Consider the following 23,509-nt stretch of genomic DNA (forward strand, 5'->3'; position numbering starts at 1 on the left):
GGCAAACGAGGGTTTAATTAAATTGCGTAAATGTACAACAGCCTTATCGGCAGGGCTTACAGCGTTATGAATCTTCCCATTCCTAGGCAATTCCGTCATGTCACGTCACGACGAAACGGCGTAACGACGGAGGTAGGGGGGAGAGGGAAAGGAACAGTCAAGGGCAAATTAGTCATTTTAAAAAAAAGCAGCTGAGCTGGAAGTATGGCAAATAGGTATACATATATATATTATTTATTTATTTTTAAATTTTCTACTTGCATTGCAGCAACGTTCCCAAGGCAAAAGCCGGCTCATCAATACTCTTCTTCTTCAGTCTTCCACTTTTTTATTTTTCATTTTCATTTTTAAATTTATTTTTTGGGTTTTGTTTTTGTTTTTGGGTCTCTCTCTTTACCATCTCTCTCACTCACTCTCTCTCTCTCTCTCTCTCTCTCTCTATCCTTTTCTCTGCTGTGCGCCTTGTGTTGGTTTGTAGGGATTCCCATTCCCACCTATTTTCCCAAACACAAAGCACTCAAAAGAGAGAGAGGTAGATAGTAAAGAGAAAACCAAAGACCCCCAACAAAGACAAAAGAGAAACCCAAATACCAAAAACACACAAAAAGCAAAAGCGACACACAGAGATAGCTTCCGCTGAAAATGCTCACCGGATTTCATTTTCCGGCGAGTTCCTCTCCTCCGAGACAAACCTAATGCTGCCGGACTGACCCAAGAGCGAGACCAGAGAGTTCAAAGCTGTGTGCTGTGCCTGTGAGCTCTGTGACAGTTTGTGCTGTGGGCTGGGGTGTGTATATATGTGAGACGAAAATGCGTGAAGCACTGCTATGTGAATCGCCGAGCGACGTCGTTTCCCACACGAAGAAGAAGAAGTCGGGGGAGGAGGACCACAAGGGGGACAGAGAAACACCACAGCTGGTGCTGGCGCCGGCGGCAGTTGCTGGAATCGGGCGCAGCCGATCCCAGGCCACGACGCGCCGAGTGACGCCGACGACTACGACGACGATAACGACCGTCGCGGCCTTTCCCGCGACGACGTCGTCCAGCATCGAGAGGCATCTGCCGAACGGAGATCTCTACATCGGGAGCTTCTCCGGGTCGGTCCCAAACGGATCGGGCAAGTACCTCTGGACCGACGGGTGCATGTATGAAGGCGAGTGGCGGCGAGGGAAGGCCTCCGGCAAAGGCAAGTTCTCGTGGCCGTCGGGCGCGACGTACGAGGGCGAGTTCAAGTCGGGTCGGATGGAGGGGTCCGGGACCTTCATCGGATCCGACGGCGACACGTATCGGGGTTCCTGGTCGTCGGATCGGAAGCACGGGTTCGGGCAGAAACGGTACGCGAATGGCGACTTCTACGAGGGCTCTTGGAAACGAAACGTCCAAGACGGGCAAGGACGGTACGTTTGGGGAAACGGGAATGAGTATGTAGGGGAGTGGCGAAACGGCGTCATTTCGGGTCGCGGGGTGTTGATTTGGGCAAACGGGAACAAATACGACGGGCAATGGGAAAACGGCGTTCCGAAAGGTAACGGAATCTTCACTTGGCCGGACGGGAGCTGCTATGTGGGTACGTGGAACAAGGACCTGAAGGTTCATCAGCTCAACGGTACTTTTTATCCTGCTAATGGCGGGAAGGAGCAGAGCTTGACCGACATTGGGGCTTTTGGGGCTGAGAATCTGACGATTACGATGCGAAAACGCTCCGTTTCGTCGGTGGATGGGGCTAGAGGGAGCTTGGCGGAGAGGACTTTTCCCAGGATTTGTATCTGGGAGTCTGATGGGGAAGCTGGGGATATTACTTGTGATATTATCGATAATGTGGAGGCTTCGATGTTCTACAGAAACGGCACAGGTTTCGATCGAGATGGGTTTGGCAAGTTCCGGCGAAGTCCCTGTTGTTTTTCTGGCGAGCCCAAGAAGCCTGGCCAGACCATATCAAAAGGGCATAAGAACTACGATTTGATGCTCAATCTTCAACTGGGTATTAGGTACTTATTCTGATTTTTCGATTTTACATGTCGTGGAGTGATTTTTTGCTTATGGGTTTTCTTTATCAATGGAGGCTGGTGTTTGATGTTGTGGTGTTTTTGGTTTTTAGATACTCTATTGGGAAGCATGCTTCGATAGTGAGGGATCTTAAGCCCAGTGATTTCGATCCCAAAGAGAAGTTCTGGACCAGGTTTCCACCGGAAGGATCGAACAAAACGCCGCCCCATCAGTCGTTTGAGTTTCGGTGGAAGGACTATTGTCCTATGGTGTTCAGGTATCTTGATGCTATTCAACTTCTAGTTCTATCTTTTGGTTGATTATTTATTGTTGGATGACCATTTTTTCTCTTATTAGAGGTTAATGTAATTAAAATACTATAATTAGAAGCTCTGCTAAACAAGCCACAACTGTTTGCGTCTTCTTCTTTGATTGTGAGTGTTGTTACTAAAAACTCAATTGGTTATTTCAGACATTTGAGGGAGCTATTCCAAGTAGATCCTGCAGATTATATGCTGGCTATTTGTGGAAATGATGCCCTTAGGGAGCTTTCTTCTCCAGGGAAGAGCGGAAGTTTCTTTTACCTGACTCAGGATGATAGATTTATGATAAAGACAGTCAAGAAATCGGAAGTCAAGGTTAGTTGCCCACCTGTTTGACTTATTTATTATCAGTATTTACTTTTTTGGAGACAAAAGGACATTTCTGTGGCATAATCAGCGCTTTGCCAATTTTTTTGTTCCGGTGCATTGTGTCAAACCTGTTGGCGGCCAGAAGGTACGTGTTGGGGAGACCAGTTTGCCTGGTTTAGAGTCAATCAATTCCTGTGTTGAATGATGGGATGTTTTTTGTATCTAACTAGTTGTTCTTTGATTGGAAATCAGACGAGGTTTATCGTGATGGGCAATTTGTTCTGCTCGGATTACAGAATACATAGACGATTTGACCTAAAAGGATCATCCCATGGTCGAACAACTGATAAGCCTGAGGGGGAAATCGATGAAATCACAACTCTCAAGGACTTGGATCTTAATTTTGTGTTTCGCCTCCAAGGAAAATGGTTCCAAGACCTTATGAAGTAAGGCCCTAGAAGAAGCAATTTTATCCCCTTTTATTGAATTCTATCTCTTTGACTTGTTATTAATTAGTATGAACATTGGCAGGCAAATTGATCTAGATTGTCAATTTCTGGAAGCAGAGAGAATAATGGATTATAGTCTTTTGGTTGGTGTTCATTTTTATGATGGCAGCAATACATATGACAAAATGGGGCTGTCACCATTTATTTTGCGATCTGGTAATTGACAATGTCCTCCTCCCATCAGTGATTTGTAGGTTAATTATTTTGTGGGTATATGAATGCTGAATTAAGTGTTTGTGCCCCTTGCAGGCCAAAAGGATTCATATCAGAATGAAAAGTTTATGCGTGGGTGTCGATTTCTTGAAGCGGAGTTACAAGAGATGGATCGAGTTTTGTCTGGCCGGTATGTTTTGATTCATCATTTCTTGTTTTCTTCTAGTTTAACCTATACAACCAAATCTTTCCAAGCAATTGATTTAACAAAGATTTCTGGAAAAGATAATGTGGTTGAGCTTTGTCAATGCTGTTTTGATGGCAATGGGTTGTCTAATAATTCTTCCATTGAATTCGTAGGGTATCCATTAGGTAACAATTGCCTGTGGGTTCCTAGATAAGAATAAGGGTGCCTGGATTGTTTTGACCCAATAATTGGCTGATTTCCCAAATGAAATCAGTATCTCTAGCCAATTCTCTCAATGGGAAAAAATAAGATTACTTTTAATACGAAAATTGAGGCATAGGAAGATTGACACAATACAGTTGTGAATTGTGTCTAGTTTAGTGGGAAATGGATTTTACATCTTTTAGTGTATGAATTATATGTTCTAAACTGATATGAAAACATGTCCTCTATCAGGAAACCATTGATCTGTTTAGGAGCCAATATGCCTGCTAGGGCAGAGCGGATGACTCGAAAGAGTGACTTTGATCAGTACACCCCTGGTGGGTTCAGTCATTTGACCCCTTCACGAAGTGGTGAAATCTACGACGTAGTCCTCTATTTTGGGATAATCGACATTTTACAAGACTACGATATCAGCAAGAAGTTAGAGCACGCATATAAATCCTTGCAAGCTGACCCAAGTTCGATCTCAGCTGTTGATCCAAAGCTTTACTCGAAGAGGTTCAGGGATTTCATTGGAAGAATTTTCATAGAAGATAGGTAGTCTTCAAAAGAGAAATTTCTGAGTGGAAACCGGTACTGTTGGATTAAGAAGATTCAACATTTGATCCTCTTCTGAGGGAGGGCTCACGCAGCTCCAATGGGGGTATGGAGCAAAAAGACTTGGGGTAAATTCAGAGATGGCACGACCGCAACTGTGGCGGAACGACAGAAGCTCTGTGGTTTGTTGTCAGGTGCCTGCCCTATGGCTGAATTTTGAAAACACAGCCAAAGGTGTTTTGGTGTTGGGGGTGGTTTGGGTGCTTGTACATTCAAGGGAGAGGGAGGTTTGGGTTCTGATGTCTTTCTTCCTTATTCTTTCCTTTTTTTTCCCTTTAGGTGAAATTTTTGTGGTAATCAAGGAATGTGAAGATTTGAAAGATAGGTCTAGGGAACAGAGTTAAAATGTTTCCCAGAGAGAAGATTCAAAAAAAAAAAAAAAGGGGGAGGGGACTTGGAATAACAAAAAGTGTACAGGGTTTATAGAGAAAAAAAAAAGGATGGATCATAGCTTATGCAATTGAATGAATTTTTATTGTGATATTTTGAAAATGTTTGAATCATCTATGCCACAATAGGCCCCACAGGAATCTCAATCTCAATCTCTCTCTCTCTCTCTCTCTCTCTCTCTCTCTCTCTCTGAGAGATGTATAAAAAATGGGGTTGCAATGTGGAGTAGAAATGGGGTCACTGCTTTGCTTTTTCAGTGAAAGGGAGAGCATTGGGCAGGAGGTATTAAGAATGCATGAAAAGCAGAGAAAGCAAGAGAAAGATGCGCTGGCTCTTCTTGTTTTTGCCTACTTTGTTTACTGCCTTTCCTTGCCTTTTATTTACCACTGTTTCCTCAAGAAATGGTTATTTTCACTTTTTTGGAATTTAATTCAAAACCTCAAATTATTCACATGTGAAAGCAAATATGGGAAGTGGGAACAAAAACAACGACCCATTTGAAGGCATTTGACCAAACGAAATGGTAAATGCATAAAATTTAAGAGGAGGCAGATACAAATGCAAATTACAAAATTAGGTCATTGACAGTTGTGCAATTGTTTTTTCACTTTGCAGAGAAATAGGTCAAAGTTTTGGTGCAGATAGAGAAGAAGAGAGAGATAGAAAGCGTCGAGTCGAGCCCTCATATATAGTAGGGTTTATGTCTTCTTTTTGACCATGCCCTTTTTGGGACCAGCTAGAGTCTTATAGCTCAGACCCAAAGCAGGGTCTACTGCTGCTAGCAATGGCCATGCCTTGGCCGCCATGGTCCATGGCTATGATGAATGATGATCTGCCTGCATATCCTATTTAAAATTGAAACTTCTTTCTTTGCCTTTTGCTGTGTTTTGGGTGTGACGTGATTTTTTAACCATTTGGTTTTGTGGGTTGTGGTGGGAAAGTCAGAGTGATGAGCTTTGATATATGTTTCAAACTTCAAGAAATTAGCATGAAACCAACAACCCATACGGTTGAAGCAATCATATCCACCTTTTTAATTGTATTGTAATGCTTGTTTGTTTACATCATTTTAAATCCATACAAAATCTTAACAAACTTATAAAAGGTGCTAGCTAGAGACATGAAAAACCAAACACAACCTTCCCTAGACCTAGACCTAATAATCAAAACAGAAAGGGACTAATAACATGCACAAAAGATAGACAAACACAAAGGTTATTGAGAGGCTACATAATATTAATAGAGCATGTTTAGTGTGCGAATTTGCTTCGAACTGCTATATTGGCGGGTCATTTGCATAAAATAAAAAGACATCCTTTTTATTTTGTCAAAATTCCACCAACCACATTGACATTACGTTCTTGTATTAGCTCAACAAAATGACACATTATTAGAAAGCATTTGAACCCCTTCTTCTTTTTCAGTCAACTTATATATAATAAAGGTCAAGTTGACTGGTGTGCATCTAGAATCAAATCAAATGGGTAATTAACCAAGAAGGAGTGCTGCAACTTGGTTTAGTTTCTCTCTCTCTCTCTGTAGTTGAAAAGAAACACTATTCTATTTTCTCACCAGTTTTCTTGACATCCAAACAGTATTTGAAACAGAAAAAGAGGCAGAGAGGAGGAGAGAACAGAAAAGAAACCAAATAAGTTGCATGCACAGTTATCAAAGACTGACGTGTGGCTGAGACTTGAGAGAGCTGAGTGGCTAGCTACATGGGCTAAGGTCGGCATTGCAATTTGCATGCCTAAAAAGCATAAGAGAAAAGAAAAAAAAAACGTTTTATTTTTGTTCAAAGAGGGTACGGAGAGATTTCATCTGTCAAATGGAGATCTGTTCTTCTACACTTGATCTGTTTTTCGTGGGTTTATTATGTTGCGACCAATAAAGGCTTGGAATAAAAGATAATTTATTAGAATTGTACTCTTGTGTTGTGTTGTGTTGTGGGTAATTCAGACAAAGTCACCGCCCACAGGAGCAGACATATATTTATGTTAACTAGCCTCATTCTACAGTCTACAGTACATAGACCTCATATATATAAATATATATGCTGCAGGATTTCCATTCAAACACAAAAGTTCTAACTTCTAACTACAAATACGACATATTGGAGATGTAAATACATCGACAAAAGTGGTAAACAATTTGACCATTTGAGGGTTTCTTTTCTAGAGGTCCGAAAAACTTCCTTGTTGCAGGTGCAATAATTTATTGTTTCTATATCTCTCATCACGTGATTGAATGTTTAAATTTTAGGCATTTTGTACAATGAGAAGACTTAATATAATGATCATCTTTACTTGTGGCGGCACCACTTACTTACGCAACGTTTATTTTATTTTGTCAAGTTTCTGGAGTTTGAGAGTTTACACTATTCAAATATGATGAAGATTAACTTTAATTTCTCTCATCTCCTTGCAACTGGGAGTTATGAGAGCAGGCCCTCATGCAGTTCCAATTCCAATAGCATATTTTTATACAATTTAATTCATTTAATTGTTGTTTGGACACCCTGTCCTTGATAAGCAAAAACATAAACATAATAAACAGTGAGCCCCAAAGACTTGGTCGTGGCCTCTAATTCTTAATTTCCAAAATGGTGATGGGTGCGGCCATTTGTCGGGGAAAGGCCACAGTCATTACCCAACATTAGGGTGAGGCCTATTTCGGAGGGAGACAGCTCCATCTCCATACCATATCTCCATAATTAAATACTTTTTGTGATGTAATTATTGTTTCATCCACCCCCACGAAGATATTGTGCCATTATATGCAAAAATTGAAAAGCAAGTTGACCTTTTCATCATGGTGTCTGTCTTAAGGTTGGTTTTCCAGACGTTTTATAATCCTTGTAGGGTGGCTTGGCTCTACACAGTTAATGGCTTGGTTGGTGGCATTATTTTTCTCACAATTATTTCACAACATCGAAGGTAGGATGGTAGAAGAATGAGTAAGAGACGAATTGTTAATTCGAGTATTAAGTCTCAATTTGCATTATTTGTAAGAATGATCACGATTTACTTTAAACATGTGGTTTGCGAGTGATTGAAAACATTATCCGGCCTAATTATGTCATATCTATTCAAAAATGTCAAATTAATCATATTTACTTGTGGACGGCAGAAAAGTTTGATTTAGATTATGACTGAAGTATGTATATCAAATTGAAATAATAATGTCACACACCAACACCCTCTCGACGTGGTTTGCACCATTAAATCCAGCCACTTACTTGCGATGATAATAATTGAACAAAAAGTTAATTAAACACACAGAAAAAAAAAACGTGATTAGCACAATCAGATCATGAAAAGTCATGCAATGACTTGCAACATTTTATTAAGTTTAATTAGCCCCACGTAGGCCTAATTTTAATTAATTACTATTAATACAATCCATTGAAAAAGTTGAGAATTTGAGAAGCTTATCCTAATATTTTGGAAAAATCAATTAATTTGTTTAAAAAATAAATATATAAAAAGGTGACACGTGGCCTCTTAAGTGTTTTAATTAGGGAAGTAGGTGTACAAGTTTGAAATGATATTTAAGAAGCTGCTTAATGTGGTCTAGGAAAGGTCCATTTCATTCCCAACATAAGGTTCCTCTTCGGGGGGACACTCTCTCTCTACTTCCATCTTCCTTTTATTTTATTTTATTTATTTTTCTCTATTTTCTTTCTTTTCATATTGTTCACTTTTAATTATTTTTGCCGTTTGTCATTCCCTATATATCATTTTCAGGATGAAAATAAATCTCCACAGACCGTAAAACACATTATTCCCATGTAAACCCAAAAAACAAAACAAATTTGTATCTGAATCAGAGAACATTTTTAGACAGTTTGTGCTAATGAATCAATAAAATGTTTTACTTTATGACAATTTTGCCTAATTCCATTGCGGCTTGTTCATTGATTCTTCCTCCCTAAAGCAATATCCTTTTCATTGTTTTGTTCAAATATTCAAGGCTACAACTTTTTTGGTTCCTTTTTTTTCTTTTTTTTAGTATAAGTGATAATCTAAATAAAAAAGAGTGCTGCTAAACGAACCTTAAAATTAACTGAGTACACCCTATGATCTAAGTACACCCTAATATTTTAATTAAAATGTAAAATTAACTAAGTACACCCTATAAAATTACCAAAAATGCTCCTGGTACATCCTAATATTTGTAGCATTATTTTATAGTTGATTTTCAGCTTCATTTTTTTAATAGTGTTTATAAATCTTTGACTTTTCATATGGATTTGTGCTTCTACTAAAACTGTTGACACTTTTTTTGTAATTCCAAGTTCTTGCAATCACCACCTCTTTTGTTAAAAACACAATAGGACAAGCAATCTCTTGATTAGGGTTGAATATGGTTAATAGGGTATACTTACTAAAATTATATTTGTTTCACAATTCCATATATCCTTTTGGTCATTTTATATTAGGGTAAATCAGTAATTCAATATATACTTTTATAGTATGGTGTACTCAGTTAATTTTAGGGTTCGTTTAGCAGCACTCATAAAAAATTTGGTATAAGTCCAAAACCGAAAACGGAATTTGGATGCCATCCTCGTAGTTGTTATTGTTGATACAAGTCCTTTGACTTTTGTGCCATGTATGATTACATTCCTCTTTTAATTTTTTGATATTTACATATTATTTTTTTTATTTTTAAATTACTTAGTTATTCCCATCATGCCCCTAAAAATTAAATAAGGTAAGAAATTAATTTTTATGATAATTATTATGATATTGTCTACCCTAAACCAATCCGGACTCTCTCTCAGCCACAATCTCTGCATCTTTCACCAATAAGTCAGTGGAGCCAAATTATATTCCCATTAAGCTCTCCAACTTCTCCAAGAAGTCAGCTGTCACATACCCTATGACTCTTCTATAATCGACATCGTGAGTTTCATTCGAAACCAAAATCCTTGTTTGATTGATTTTCTAACTGGGTATTTATCAGGTTGCTTATAATTTGCAAGGTGAGGTATGCAAAGCTGTGATTTGCTTACAAATCGCTGCAACAAGGTAAATGAAAACAAAAAAATTTCTTTTTGCATAGTTTCTTGGATGCGTTTTGAGATTCATATTGGGTCTTTGTGGTTGTAATTCTTTTGGGTTGAATGGCTTGTAGGTCGGGGCTTCTATTCGATCAACAAAAAGCAATAAGGTTGAGTGGGATGTCTGAAAAGGCTTACACCAGATAAATATATGTTGGTTGTTTGTGATATGTCTTTATGTACCTAGTATTTAGGTATATTATCTTATATTTATCTAGTAAGTAGTTACATTATCTTATATTTATCTAATAATTAGGTTTATTATCTTATATTTACCTAGTAATGAGGTACATTATCTTATATTTATCTAATAATTAGGTTTATTATCTTATATTTACCTAGTAATGAGGTACATTATCTTATATTTACCTAATAATTAAGTATATTATCTGATATTTACCTAATAATTAAGTATATTATCTGATATTTACCTAGTAATCAGGTAAATACTTGTTGGGAAGACATCATCAATAATACTCCTACTTTCATTGTTTTATATGAACTTTTTTTATTTGTTCTTATGCTTGAAACCTCACAAATCAACCTTATGGATAGGTACAGTTTTATGTTGGTGCTTGCCTATGGGTCTTAATTTTCATTGTAAGATAAAATATGTAGGTCATTACTTTCATGACTTAAATTGTATTTTATCTATATATTAGGTAAATATTGCAATAGTTAATTGTTAAAGTATTTTACTTGATGAATTTTTTTTTTTTTTTGGTGGTACGGATGTGTCATGGCGGCAATAGAAGGATTCAAAATTCAAAATATGAAATCCATTTAGAAAGAAAGAATCGATACATTAATTTGGATTTTCAATTAATGTTCTTTTCTTATTTACCTCAAAGGTTAAAATTGACACAATAAAAAATTAATAAAAATCGATGGACCCAAATCTACAACAAAAAAGGTGTAGACTAAATCCAATGACGGGTAGAAATTTTGGACTTGAATCGAAGAATCCCGGTTGATAAATGAATTACTGTTCAGTTTTATGGGACCTCTCTATGTCTAAGTCGCAGTTATTATCAATCAATTATATATGAGGTTGTCGATGTACTCTGGGCCTCCTTCATATTATTTTGTCGCCTAATGTAAGGCCCTACTTTGATTTGGCATCTCATTCCATTATGTTCCCTTCTCCATCTGCAAGCTCATTTTTCTGCAGATATGGGACCATGAGTTTATAGGCTCAGGAATATACTTCCAGGCTTGATTAGTATTTTTCAGCTGAACTCTTTTGTATTTGTTATTATTTCTTTCTCAAAGAAAGATAGAGACACCAACTTTGATGTAAAAAAGTTGTATACTTGCAACTTTGCGAGAGAGAGAGAGAGAGAGAGGTACTGATTATCTAGTTGGGCAAAGGTAGGCTTGATAACTTGCTTGCTTTATTTTACCTAATGTTAGTTAAAGTATGGTTTAAAACTTAAAAGGGATGGGTTAACTTGTATTATATTATCTACTAAGATTTTCCAGACACAGGCTGTAAACCTGGGATCTTACTTTACATATATTTTTTTCACATAAAACCAGCAAATTATTATTTTTAATTTACTATCTTTGACTTAGTCAACTAACAATACTAGAGTTTTTCCATTAAAAAAAAGGACTAAAGAATTAATTCCAAAAAGTTTCTCAACTTGTTCTTGTGTTTGTTTCACTCACTTTATATAATGTCATGCTAGATAGCTGATTAGTTACTTAAGTACTTTACTATTTTCCTTTTTCATCTACTTTAGAGCAAAGTAATCAAACCTAGAAATGGTTGTGTTCTTTCACTAATTTTCATACAATCATCAAGATAACAAGTTAGAATACAACTTCTTCAGCTTGCTTTTTTTGTTGGTCATAATATTATTCTACCTTTTTACGTATATATAGCTTTCAACGATAGAACACTTACCATGTCAAGGGATAATTGAGATAAGCCGTTTTTTCTTTTATCTTTTTTGCAGTTGCCACAGGAGAAGAAGTCCAACAATATTTGCCTTCCATAAATGACTTGCTTGAACCATGAGAAATGCTCACAGCCAGCCTGGATATTGAATATGGCAATCAATCAAAAACACTTTGCACCATATAATTGAAAGGAGAATGGTAGAGAGTCTAGAGACACCACAAGAATGCCACATGGTATGAGGTTTCTCAAGTTGAGTACAAAAGAACCCCACATCAACCCACCGCCTAACTTGAAAAGATAGCTTCAAAATGCAATCATTTTTTCTCATGGGATTATTGGTGGTTGCTCCAATTATTCTAAGGTGAGATATAAAATCAACTTGCCCCAATGTGCATGATCCTAATTGAATTACACATCGATGTGGCATGAGGTGGTGTTGCATATTCTAAAAGTGGGTTTTTGGGGACATTGAAGGAGGCAGCACCTTGAGTGAGGTCCCCTTGAAGATTTTTGGAAAATGATGCTTCAAGGATCATGTTCTACAAGTCATCAAATATTTCTTGATCTTTATTCCCATAATATATCAATGAGGTACAAAGAGGTCGTAGAACAATAATAGAAATTGCTATGATGGTAATGTTGAAGCATGCATGAAATGAATCCTTCAAATTTGAAAATGCGACAACACAAGACAACAAGAGAGTTAGCAGAGTCATTTTGTTTTGGAGTAGGGGATTCTGAATTCAAACATTTTCCGTTCTCATGTAACTACTTCACATTTACCATTTTCATGTCACTACTTCAAACATTATTTACCATCAAATTTGTTTACTGATTCATTAAGCATTTCAGGGTCGGTCATGAGATTTTGAGTGCAAAACTTAAATTGAAGAAAAAAATCATTGATACGAAAGATTTTTATTTTTTTTGGTCGAAGAGAATAAGATTTCATTGTCAAATAAAGATACAACTTACAAAGAAACCCAAAATACAAAAGTCAAAAAATAGAAAAATAGGGACTCCATAACAAAATAAAAATCCAGCCTAAAATACTAAAACAGCAGGCCCAAAACAAAAAAAGCCCACAAATTACCAAAATCGTAAAATCTAACCCTAAACTAAGCTAGCAATCATCACCATCAGATACGCCGTCGCTGCCACAAGAAAGCGAGGTCAAGAAGAACCAAGAGAGGAGATCTATAGAGTGTGGATATGGGGAAGCAAGCCACCATGCATCATACTCAAGCGATCTATCAAGTAATGGTCAAAATTGACCATAGATTTTATAATAGAAAACAAATTGACGAAAGTTAAATCACCATAATTAGTTAGATTTTGTCTCTTTCAGAATAGAAAATAAAAATGGAACCCTTGTAAGAAGATGATAAACATGAACAGTTTTGGTTTACAACCATGCTAGCAAACCCTAATTGGATTTGGACCACTTGATTAGGCAGGGATATATATAGCACTTCACCTAAATCTCTGAGTGATGAGGGACAGACTTCCATTATTTTAAAATTTGAATCAAACATTAGATTGAGATTCCATGGGCCCTTGGGCAAGCAAAACCTTGGCACAGCAGCTAAGAAAAATCCAGAATAGGCCTTTAGCCTGCCAGTGCCAGTGTCTAGCCCTGTGGGCCTGTCCACACTTCTGCAACATCCAATCAAATGTTTAACTCTCTGTCTTTGGTTGCTGAGAAAGCAGAGGAAATTGGAACAAAATGTTGGATGAATCTTTTGGTAACGCAGCCCTGGTTCTTGTTAATTTTGAACCAAATTCTGTGCCATTTCCTTGCGAAATTTGAATCTCTGTGACTTTCCCGTGTTGGGCATGTGAATTTTCACCCTATTACAGTCATCATCAACAAAATCCCGAAAACAAACAACCATGAATGTTAATTGTTTACTATGCTGATGAGGTTGAATAATTGTTAAGGATTTTGCTAAATTCGTCGCTATCCGGATTGTTTAATTTTCAGTTTACTAGGCCCAAAGCCCATAAACATGGAAACCAGAATACAACACCTTCTAAAATCAAAGGCCTGCCCATACACTCAAGGTAGAGCGAAATATTTTAAGACCCAAATCCCAAGTCAGCCCAAATAGACCTCTAATTACTCCATAGATAGTAATTGGTCTCTCTGTGAGCTCTGCTCAAGTTGGGATTTATTTTTGGTCCTCAAACAGGGGTTTCTGCAAATTTATTTTACATTAGGTCATTTTTGATGAGTAGATCAAACTGCTTAGGCAGCCATTAGTTTACCCATATGACTAAATGAGAGGACGCAAATCCAAAAAATATTTTTAAGCAATTCGTGCAAGGCCTACCATTAAATTCTAGCTATTTCATGTATTTTTGAACCAGACCTTTCGATCAGAAATTATAGAGAACAAAGCAAAGAAGAAATACAGAGAGAGGAGATATGGGGAAGATGATTGTTAAAATTTCAATGGGTAAACATGAAAAACAACTGCCCACCTTCCCCGAATTTGATATTGCAGGGAACTCTTTCGGATCAGAGTGCATTGATTCTAGCACTACGCCGATACACACAATCCCTGCTCATCCAAACCCAGTCAACATCAATCAAAACCCTAAACCAAAATCAAAATCATACACGCAAGTTGCAACAACATAAATAGATACGCAGAGCCAGGGACACAAAGGTATACACCGCTAGGGCCATGAACATGAGAAGAGAACTGCGTGCACCGTGTATATATAGGAGAACAAATATACACTAGGGTTTTTGTGGCCGGCCAAGTTGATTACGAAAATACCCCTTCAAAATGGATTTGGGTCGTATGAAATGCTTTATGTGGGCTTCAATTTTGAGTAACCCAATTCTAGCCCAATATTAATTCTTATATTTCGGGTATAGCCGCGCGGCTATACTATTTCTTTTTAAAAAATTCAAAAACCCGAGTATAGCCGCCCGGCTAAGAAAAAACGGAAAACCCAGTATAGCCGACCGGCTATACTTTTAAAAACTACTTTATTTTTTTGTAAAAATCGAAAAAACCGAGTATAGACCGACATTGGGGCTTTTGGGGCTGAGAATCTGACGATTACGATGGGAAAACGCTCCGTTTCGTCGGTGGACGGGGCTAGAGGGAGCTTGGCGGAGAGGACATTTCTCAGGATTTGTACCTGGGAGTCTGTCTGATGGGGAATCTGGGGATATTACTTGTGATATTATCGATAATGTGGAGGCTTCGATGTTCTACAGAAACGGCACAGGTTTCGATCGAGATGGGTTTGATGCTCAATCTTCAACTGGGTATTAGGTACTTTTTCTGATTTTTCGATTTTACAAGTCGTGGAGTATTTTTTGCTTATGGGTTTTCTTTATTAATGGAGGCTGGTGTTTGATGTTGTGGTGTTTTTGGTTTTTAGATACTCTATCTATTGGGAAGCATGCTTCGATAGTGAGGGAAATTAAGCCCAGTGATTTCGATCCCAAAGAGAAGTTCTGGGCCAGGTTTTCACCGGAAGGATCGAACAAAACGCCGCCCCATCAGTCGTTTGAGTTTCTCGGAATGAAAATTCTCTTGTGACAAAATTCTATGGTGTGCATTGTGTCAAACCTGTCGGCGGCCAGAAGGTACGTGTTGGGGAGACCAGTTTGCCTGGTTTAGAGTCAATCAATTCCTATGTTGAATGATGGGATGTGTTTTGTATCTAACTAGTTGTTCTTTGATTGGAAATCAGACGAGGTTTATCGTGATGGGCAATTTGTTCTTCTCGGATTACAGAATACATAGACGATTTGACCTAAAAGGATCATCCCATGGTCGAACAACTGATAAGCCTGAGGGGGAAATCGATGAAATCACAACTCTCAAGGACTTGGATCTTAATTTTGTGTTTCGCCTCCAAGGAAAATGGTTCCAAGACCTTATGAAGTAAGGCCCTAGAAGAAGCAATTTTATCCCCTTTTATTGAATTCTATCTCTGACTTGTTATTAATTAGTATGAACATTGGCAGGCAAATTGATCTAGATTGTCAATATCTGGAAGCAGAGAGAATCATGGATTATAGTCTTTTGGTTGGTGTTCATTTTTATGATGGCAGCAATACATATGACAAAATGGGGCTGTCACCATTTATTGTGCGATCTGGTAATTGACAATATCCTCCTCCCATCAGTGATTTGTAGGTTAATTATTTCGTGGGTATATGAGAAGGCTGAATTGAGTGTGTGTGTGTGTGTGTACCTTGCAGGCCAAAAGGATTCATATCAGAATGAAAAGTTTATGCGTATTTCTTTAATAAAAAAAGGAGTATAGCCGGTGGGCTAACTATTTCTTTGAAAAAAATAAAAAAGAGTATTATTAAAAACAGAGTATAGCCGCGAGGCTGTACTATTTCTTTAAAAAAAATTAGAAAAATTAAGTATCGCCGCTCGGCTATACTATTTCTTTTAAAAAATGAAAAAACCGCGATTAATAAAAAAGAGTTGCCCCCCGGGGGGGGGGGGTGCTTTACTATTTCTTTTAAAAAAATAAAAACCGAGAATAGCCTCCCGGCCATACTGTTCCTTATATAAAAAAATGGAAAAAACCAAATTATAGCCGTGCGGCTATACTATTTCTTTAAAAAAGGGAAACCGATCGGCCATACTATTTATTTTTTAAAAATTAGAAAACCCGAGTATAGCCGTGCGGCTATACTATTTCTTTTAAAAAGGGAACCTATAGCCGCCCGGCTAACTATTTAAAAAAAAATTGGGAAAAGCCGCGTATAGCCGCCCGGCTGTACGAAATTAGAAAAAACGAGTATGGCCGCATGGTTATACTTCTTTCCTGCCGGGCTATACTCAGTCTTTTGTAATTTCCTTTTAAAGAAATAGTAGCATAGCCATGCCGCTAGACTCGGTTTTTATATATATTATATATATATATATATATTTATTTAAAACTTGGGGTCTAACCGAAGCTGAAAAGATGGATAAAAAGTGAACTCGCTTGAAGCCTAAGTCGATTGGTCTCAAATTGTGAGATTTAAAACTTGAGCCGCCACAGTTCAAAATGTCCATGAACCAAATGCGTTGGCTTAGAATTATCGTTGATAAACAATGATTATAACAAAAGGGGAAGACTTAAATCCAAAACCATTTCATTTATAGCAGAAACATTTGTTTTTATCATATCATAACAAAGATGGAATCCAAAGATATGCAAAACCATAAAAAAAAAGAAAAGGCAGCAGGCTCAGTAGGAGCGAACGGCGGGGTGAATAAATACACAAATCAAGAAACGAAGAAACCCCAAAAAAATAAACAATCTTAGAACACCAAATAGTCCCCTGCTTCCGTCTCACCATCCGCACATGGTTATTTTGAGCAACAACGCCAGTGCCACTTCAAATCCATAGTAGGAAAGTAGATGCAAAGCCCACAAAAAAAACAAAAAAATCGAAAAACATGAAAACCATTATGTTGAGATGATCTACAGGCCTTGATCAATCAGGTAGTCTCCCAACCTCTCCACGATCATATTACACTGCCCTGGTGTCAAGGGCTCCTCGTATATACCGAAAATCATAGCCTGGCCAGTTTTCTTCACGGTAATGCCACCAGAACCCTGCAGGAAAATCAAATCAAAATAAACCTCATTACACATGGAATGACCCAATCTGCACTAAAAATACAGCAAGCAGAACATCAGAAAAGGCAAATCCGTGCAATTATCAGGTGGTTGCAAGTATATACAGCTCTATCTAAAGGAAAAAAAAAAAGGTGACGGACCTCATAAAGTGATAATTGTACTAAAATTTCAAAAAAATAAAGTGCACTACACAATTTGGCATCCATGTGTTTTTGCACTTTAGTCAGTATGTGCGACTATAAATGAGCAACCCAACAGAAAAATTAAATAACACTTTAGAGGAACTTTTGAGGTGGATTATTCCTTTAAGGACATACCATCTCCTAAAGCCCTACAATAATATCAAATCAATCACAGGCAGAATGTTGACTGCAACAAGAAGGAACATCAACCAATTGAATTGATGGTTAACAATTTTAAAAAGTAAGAAGGTGAGAGAAGGATGACTTTTACAGTCTTCATTGAACACTTTATAGTGCAAATCACGTTAGTAAACCTGTGTTTTCTCTTAATTTCTTTTATGAAATTACAGAAATGAAAAATGTATGCATATTCAGTTAATGTCCACATTTTGAATAAAGGATTTCCACTATAGGATTACAATTCAACACTAGGGTACAATTCTCAAATCAAACCAGTTGATGAGCGGATCAATTTGTTCACATGCTTGTTCATAGAATGGTCACATTTCATGCTTACTTGTCATACGCAAAAAGTAAGCTTATGGACGTAATTTCATGAAAACATAGCATTCTTCATGTAAACTCCTCTACTTTTATTGTGAAATTCAGAGGCAAACTTAAGAAAGTAGTTCAACGGAAATGTCGTTGTATGCTCTTAAGTATGCACTGAGAATTTATACCACATGGTCAGGTGAAATCAAATCCAAATGTCCAAACTTAAAACCTGTGGTTTGACGATATGAAATTCAGGTGCTTGTGTAAAGCATATACAGCAGAAAAACAAAACAAACAAACCTTCTTTCCACGAATTACAGCTCCTCCCTCCCCTTGAATAACCATATACTTTGTGCCAGCAAGGTGCAATCCAGTAGGGGCAAGAGACCCTGGCTCATCGAAATCTTTCATTATCGCCGCAATTTCTTCAGGCTTAAACTGCTTATAAATAACCAAAATCAATCTCGCACTCACTCACTACCACATTTTCAATTAAAATCAAGAAAAAACATCCAAAATGTCCTGCATCTGAATTCCTATCGCATTAGCATTAAAAGGCCATTGGCAAACAAACAGAAAACATTTTCTCGGCATCGAAACAAAACTCAAATGCAGAAATCTCAACAAGCGGAGTACAAATCCTTTAAAAAAATATCAATCACAAATCATATCGATCAATCTCAATCTGTTAGAATCACGAATCCTTTTTCAATTCCGAGCACAACTCTTTAATCAGTATTAATCTGTTACACAACCTCGCATTTTCAATTCAATTCCTCTACCGTGAAAAGATTTTCCGAGCAAACAAACAGAGCCAATTTGCACAGATCTAATGAGATAAATCATACAAAAATAAAAGCAAAAAAGCAAAAAATTAAAAAAATAAGAATCACAGAGGAAGTTGAAGAAGGAACCTTAGGGAAGCTGGAGCTCTGAGCCCACACACTTCCGTCGTGACCGACGATGGCCGCGGCCGTGAGATGTTGGCCTTCGATGTCGCACATCAAGTGATCATCGACGTACGTCTGCCACGACATTTTCTTGATTGAATCCTGACCGTCGAATCTCCTTGTCTAACTTTGATCGATAGATTTGCAAGTTCTAATTTTCTTCTTCTTCTTCTTCTTCCACGGTCTGATTCTGAAGTTATATGTTTGCTTGTTCAAAGGCGGAAGGTTTATATAATAATATTATATTACACAATACATGTCGTAGGCCTGGAAGAGGAGAAGAGTGTGGGGGAATTCGGTGGGCCTAGTGAACCGTTATGTCGTTGTTGCGTCGGTGATCTCTTGTCAGCCGTTGGATTCGCCAACATGATTGAATGAGTGCCCTTCACGTTCAGCCTGCTCATGTTTGGTCACGTGGGACCCACGTGAGTTAACTTGCCCACCCCACCATAGTGGAAGTATGGGCTGTGTTTCGAAACTTATTCATGTATATGAAGAAAAATTACACACAATTTTTTGTGTAACAAAGAAAGATCAACTCTAGCAGCATGTTTTGTACGAAAGGAATTACAAGGTTTCATTCTCTTTCTAAAACCAAAGTCTTCAACATTTTACAATTTTTTTTTTTTAAAAAAAAAATTCAACAATTGCCGTCCATGATTCGAACTTACTGCAGTAACATAAACGTTTTGGTTGGGAGGATAGAGCAATGTGCTAAGCATGTCAACTTTTCATACACCCATTTAACAAATTTAACAGATTTAGGGTCAAATGCAAGCTTAAGTAAACTACAAGCCCTAATTACCAAAATTAAAAACCAAAAAGCCGGGGAATCGAATCCATTGCCTAACCTACACATTTTGATTCCACACAACCTACTTTCTATTTGTGATCATCGTCACATTAGACCGATATCTTTTCCTGTAAGAGCAAGAGCTTTGTAACAAAAAAAAACTAGTAATTGAATGTACAATCCTACAAGAAAACAAACAATAGCCGTATACTCCATTTGATGGAAGGGAAATGAGGGAGGTTTGTGTATGTTTTGAGCAGCCTCGTATGCGACACCGTCTCACTACAAAAGAGGTTCATCTGCAACATTGAAACCATCAGCGTAAGCTCACCACAAGCTCAATTATTCCATGTTAAAATAGTATGAGAAAAATGTAGTGTATCAAATGAAGGTTCCTACCATCACCATCATCTTCCATATTAAAATCATCATCATCATCATCGAAATCTTGGTTCTGCAAGATCAAAGTTGTATTAAAAACATATTACTTTCCCACACATGGACAGCCAAACAACCACACACCTCCCAGTTCCAAACTTGAATTTTCGTGAACAGAACTTCTAACGAATAAGTGAGGAATCAGGTGGCACGTATAAGAAAAGAAAATCCCAACAGTGAACATAAACAAAGTACAACCTATCACCATTTTGAAGTGATTACCAATAAATAAGGTAAAGAAACAAATAGATATATAAGAGCCAAGATTTCCTATACGAACCTTCTGATAATCATCATCACTGAAGTCTTCTTCTGGCTCCTCCTCCTCTTCTTCTTCATCTTCATCCTCACCTTCACCTTCTTTCTTTTCTTTTCCATCATTATTACCCTACAAATGAGAAGAATTATCAACAATGCATACAAAAATTAAACCTTTTATGAAAATAAATTTTAAGACCAAGCATCTTCAAACTTTCATTTGGATCCTTTTCATAGATAGATGTTGGTACAGTGATCTTTGACACAACATGTTATAGTTAGGGAGACTATGAAGACTTTTTCATACCTGACGCTGTTCAAGCTTTTCAAATAAATCTAACTTCTGCAGCTCTGTAAGAGTGATGATCTTTTAATCAGTTTGAGTCAAAATTCCCAATGACTTAAAAAAAGACAAATTAAACAAGACAACAGAATAACAAAGTATCCAGTCTCATGGAACCTGAGTCAGGATTCCATCGAACTCTCTTTCGGCCTGGTTGCTGCGCCCTTGAACCTGAAACACCATTGCAACAAGAAGTATGTAAAACGCAAAAAGAAAACCACAAAACCAAAGCAGAACATTGGATATCATTCCCTTTTCTTTTCTTTTCTTTTTCTTTCACATGATTTTCAGATTACAAACCTCCAGTCAGTTCTTGGGGAAATCCCTTGAGCTCCAATATATCAAAAAGAGCACCGCGTCTTATCGTGGTTTTTGGCTTCAACCTGTCAGAATATCTTTCTACTTCTGTGTTTTGCCTCTCTGAAACCACAAGTTCAATAAGTGTATTACTATCTGGTATAAATTCAAAAGAAGCCAAATGAATGATTTTCAATGAGAACAAAAGCAATATGGTATTAAATAAAATGCAACTATAGAACAAATCACCTTAGAAACTCATATTGAACTTTTTAAGATAGTTTGCCACTTTGCATAATGTTCGCAAACATAAGATTGGGTGTTGGTTTTGGAAGGGATGTTTGAACTTCTCCTTACATCTAACTATAAAATCTTGGTGACATCAATTTCAGATTCACAGTAAATATGTACTTTTATCTTCAACCATAAAAATATTAAAGGGATCAACATATATGAATCATACTGAATTTCACAACAGAACTGTACTTTTACACAGCATAGAAGCATCACTACAAGGTTGATAGTCTTCTTATAAATAAAAAAAACAAACATGATTTCAAACATACCAAAATAATGAATTCTCTCCACAATAGACCATGATTAATATCTTAACTAGAAGAGGAAGGGAAAAACAAATCAAACATGCTTCACAAATTGCTTAATTCCTTGAATACATGTACTGATAGACAAAAAAAAACATAAGCAACGAGTTCTAAAGTAGATCATGCTAACCCTTTGAAGTGGTCTGCTCAAGATAAAAAGGAGAGCCTTTCCAAATTTTTTGAAACTTGCGACTTTGATTGACTAAGTTTTCTTCCTCACTCTTACCCTGGTTTATCTTTTTATCTGGATCAAGTATACCTTTGACATTAGGCAAATCAACATCCTGCAAAGAAAAGTTTGATATTAAATATGAAAAGTAGCAAACTGCCAATATCATAGCAAAACTTGTCAATAACTGCAACAAAAATAGAACCAATTGCAGAAACATATTACTTAAAATTTGGCCATTACTAGTTCAAAATCAACAAAATTCAAGATCAAGACTGAAATTGTAGCTTGGTAAATTAGTCCTGGGCAAAAACTGCAGCAAACAGAAACTCACAGGAAAAAGCTCAAAGGGAACTTGAGTGGCATAGCCAAAACCGCCACCTCCTCCAAATCCACCGCGTCCACGACCTCTATACGCCATTGACCTTCACATACAAATTGAAAACAAGAATTTCTCAACAAACATTAAATTTGAGAAGAAAAAAATTGCAAAATAGAGAGAAACTTGTGAACAACTTTGTTTTAATTTCCCATTTCTGATTGAAGATAACCTTTTAATTGAAACTCAACCAACTCACAAACTGTTGCAGAGACATTTTATTGAGAAAAAGGGGGGGGGGGGGAGAGAAAGCTTACTTTTATAGTTTGGTTGCTGAGAAACTGCAATAGGACGAAGAATAGGACTTGAGAAGAAAGAAAAAAGGAAGAAGAAGAAGAAGAAGAGAAAGAAGAGGAGTTACAGATGGAGAAGATGGACTGAGGAGGAAGACTGGGACGCACGCACGCTGGTCCTTGGAGCGGTTGAGCGAGGAGAGGCACTCGGGAGCTATGGGCTGGCCTATAGAGGATTCGGGTCAGGTGATGACGATGGGCAAGATCAGCAAATTGCCTATTGGGTTGTTTTTGTTGTATTTGAAGCCCAAATTCGCCAATGGATCTTACTGCATACTGTACCCGGTCCAACATAGAGGGCCTTTATAAAATAACGCCAATGAATCTTGCTGCATACTGTAACTGTACCCCTCTTGCTTTCTTTGTGAGAAGAATTGAGTCAGATATTTGCTTCACCTCATCTAATCAATCATTTCATACCCCTGTCAGTGAGGATTTGGATAATTCTTTTTTGAAAATTAAAAAAATCTTGTAATTATGTTTAAAATAATATTATTTTAAATGTTTCCTAGAAGAAGTCAAATCCCTTCGCACGCACTTTTAAACAAAGTTACTGCATGTAAAAAGTGAGAGGAGGATTAAAAAAAACTTTTTACTGGATCTCCAGACTCCATGCACGAAGTTAAGTGAGAATATGACATTTTTAAAACGAAGTGGAAGAATTCAACGTGGAAGTTACAATGCCACCCTGGCCTTTCTGATGTTGGGATTCTCATACCAACTTTTTGCCTCAAATTGTGCAATGCTGAAACACATGCTATTTTATATCTCAGCAAAAGTTTCGCAAATGGTCAATGCTTTGCAAAAATAAGGAAAGCCTCGATTCAGTCTAAACCCTAATATACAAGGGACAAGAAAGAGGCTTTGCAAATTTAATCTAAACCCTTGATTTGACTACTAATTAATTACTAATTTGTGTAATTTTCTTATTTGAATCATATTATCAAATAAGATGTTCCTTTTGAATTTTGAAATATTGAGTCAAATAAGTTTTAATTTTTCCTTTCTTACGTGAAATAACAATCCTCTAAAATAAAATACAAA

General features: G+C 37.2%; 3 protein-coding genes, 2 long non-coding RNA genes and 1 other non-coding gene across 7 annotated transcripts; 3 read left to right on the plus strand and 3 right to left on the minus strand.

Moving 5' to 3' along the window:
* Window positions 1-410: 410 nt before the first annotated feature.
* Window positions 411-5,023, plus strand: LOC117619495 (phosphatidylinositol 4-phosphate 5-kinase 1). The gene is made up of 8 exons (XM_034349469.1): window positions 411-1,988; window positions 2,099-2,263; window positions 2,459-2,639; window positions 2,707-2,763; window positions 2,871-3,064; window positions 3,150-3,283; window positions 3,377-3,470; window positions 3,924-5,023. Exons 1-8 carry the CDS (start codon window positions 811-813, stop codon window positions 4,231-4,233), a joined length of 2,313 nt encoding a protein of 770 aa, XP_034205360.1. The 5' UTR covers window positions 411-810; the 3' UTR covers window positions 4,234-5,023.
* A 4,433-nt stretch (window positions 5,024-9,456) lies between these two features.
* On the plus strand, window positions 9,457-10,025 carry LOC117628451. Its single transcript, XR_004585954.1, has 3 exons — window positions 9,457-9,586; window positions 9,667-9,712; window positions 9,819-10,025. It is a non-coding gene; the product is annotated as an uncharacterized LOC117628451 (long non-coding RNA).
* A 4,049-nt stretch (window positions 10,026-14,074) lies between these two features.
* LOC117616917 lies at window positions 14,075-14,221 on the minus strand. Its single transcript, XR_004584259.1, has one exon. It is a non-coding gene; the product is annotated as a small nucleolar RNA snoR135 (small nucleolar RNA).
* A 474-nt stretch (window positions 14,222-14,695) lies between these two features.
* LOC117628443 lies at window positions 14,696-15,920 on the plus strand. The gene is made up of 5 exons (XR_004585952.1): window positions 14,696-14,943; window positions 15,053-15,260; window positions 15,368-15,561; window positions 15,645-15,778; window positions 15,882-15,920. It is a non-coding gene; the product is annotated as an uncharacterized LOC117628443 (long non-coding RNA).
* An 834-nt stretch (window positions 15,921-16,754) lies between these two features.
* On the minus strand, window positions 16,755-19,114 carry LOC117615260 (profilin-like). Its single transcript, XM_034344313.1, has 3 exons — window positions 18,858-19,114; window positions 18,244-18,381; window positions 16,755-17,242 (listed from the first exon to the last, which is right to left on the minus strand). Exons 1-3 carry the CDS (start codon window positions 18,978-18,980, stop codon window positions 17,108-17,110), a joined length of 396 nt encoding a protein of 131 aa, XP_034200204.1. The 5' UTR covers window positions 18,981-19,114; the 3' UTR covers window positions 16,755-17,107.
* A 487-nt stretch (window positions 19,115-19,601) lies between these two features.
* On the minus strand, window positions 19,602-22,608 carry LOC117614345 (glutamic acid-rich protein-like). Of its 2 annotated transcripts, none has more exons than XM_034343129.1 (9): window positions 22,430-22,608; window positions 22,128-22,218; window positions 21,851-21,908; window positions 21,026-21,145; window positions 20,843-20,896; window positions 20,690-20,733; window positions 20,405-20,512; window positions 20,086-20,140; window positions 19,602-19,985 (listed from the first exon to the last, which is right to left on the minus strand). In XM_034343129.1, the coding sequence occupies exons 2-9, from the start codon at window positions 22,212-22,214 to the stop codon at window positions 19,969-19,971; spliced, it is 543 nt and encodes a 180-aa protein (XP_034199020.1). In that variant the 5' UTR covers window positions 22,215-22,218; window positions 22,430-22,608; the 3' UTR covers window positions 19,602-19,968. The 2 variants fall into 2 exon arrangements, with proteins under 2 accessions (XP_034199020.1, XP_034199019.1); XM_034343128.1 differs by having other exon boundaries at window positions 21,755-21,908; window positions 22,430-22,603.
* Between the last annotated feature and the right edge of the window lie 901 nt (window positions 22,609-23,509).

The sequence above is a fragment of the Prunus dulcis genome, chromosome 1 (genome assembly GCF_902201215.1).
Source record: "Prunus dulcis chromosome 1, ALMONDv2, whole genome shotgun sequence".
Lineage (NCBI taxonomy): Eukaryota > Viridiplantae > Streptophyta > Magnoliopsida > Rosales > Rosaceae > Prunus > Prunus dulcis.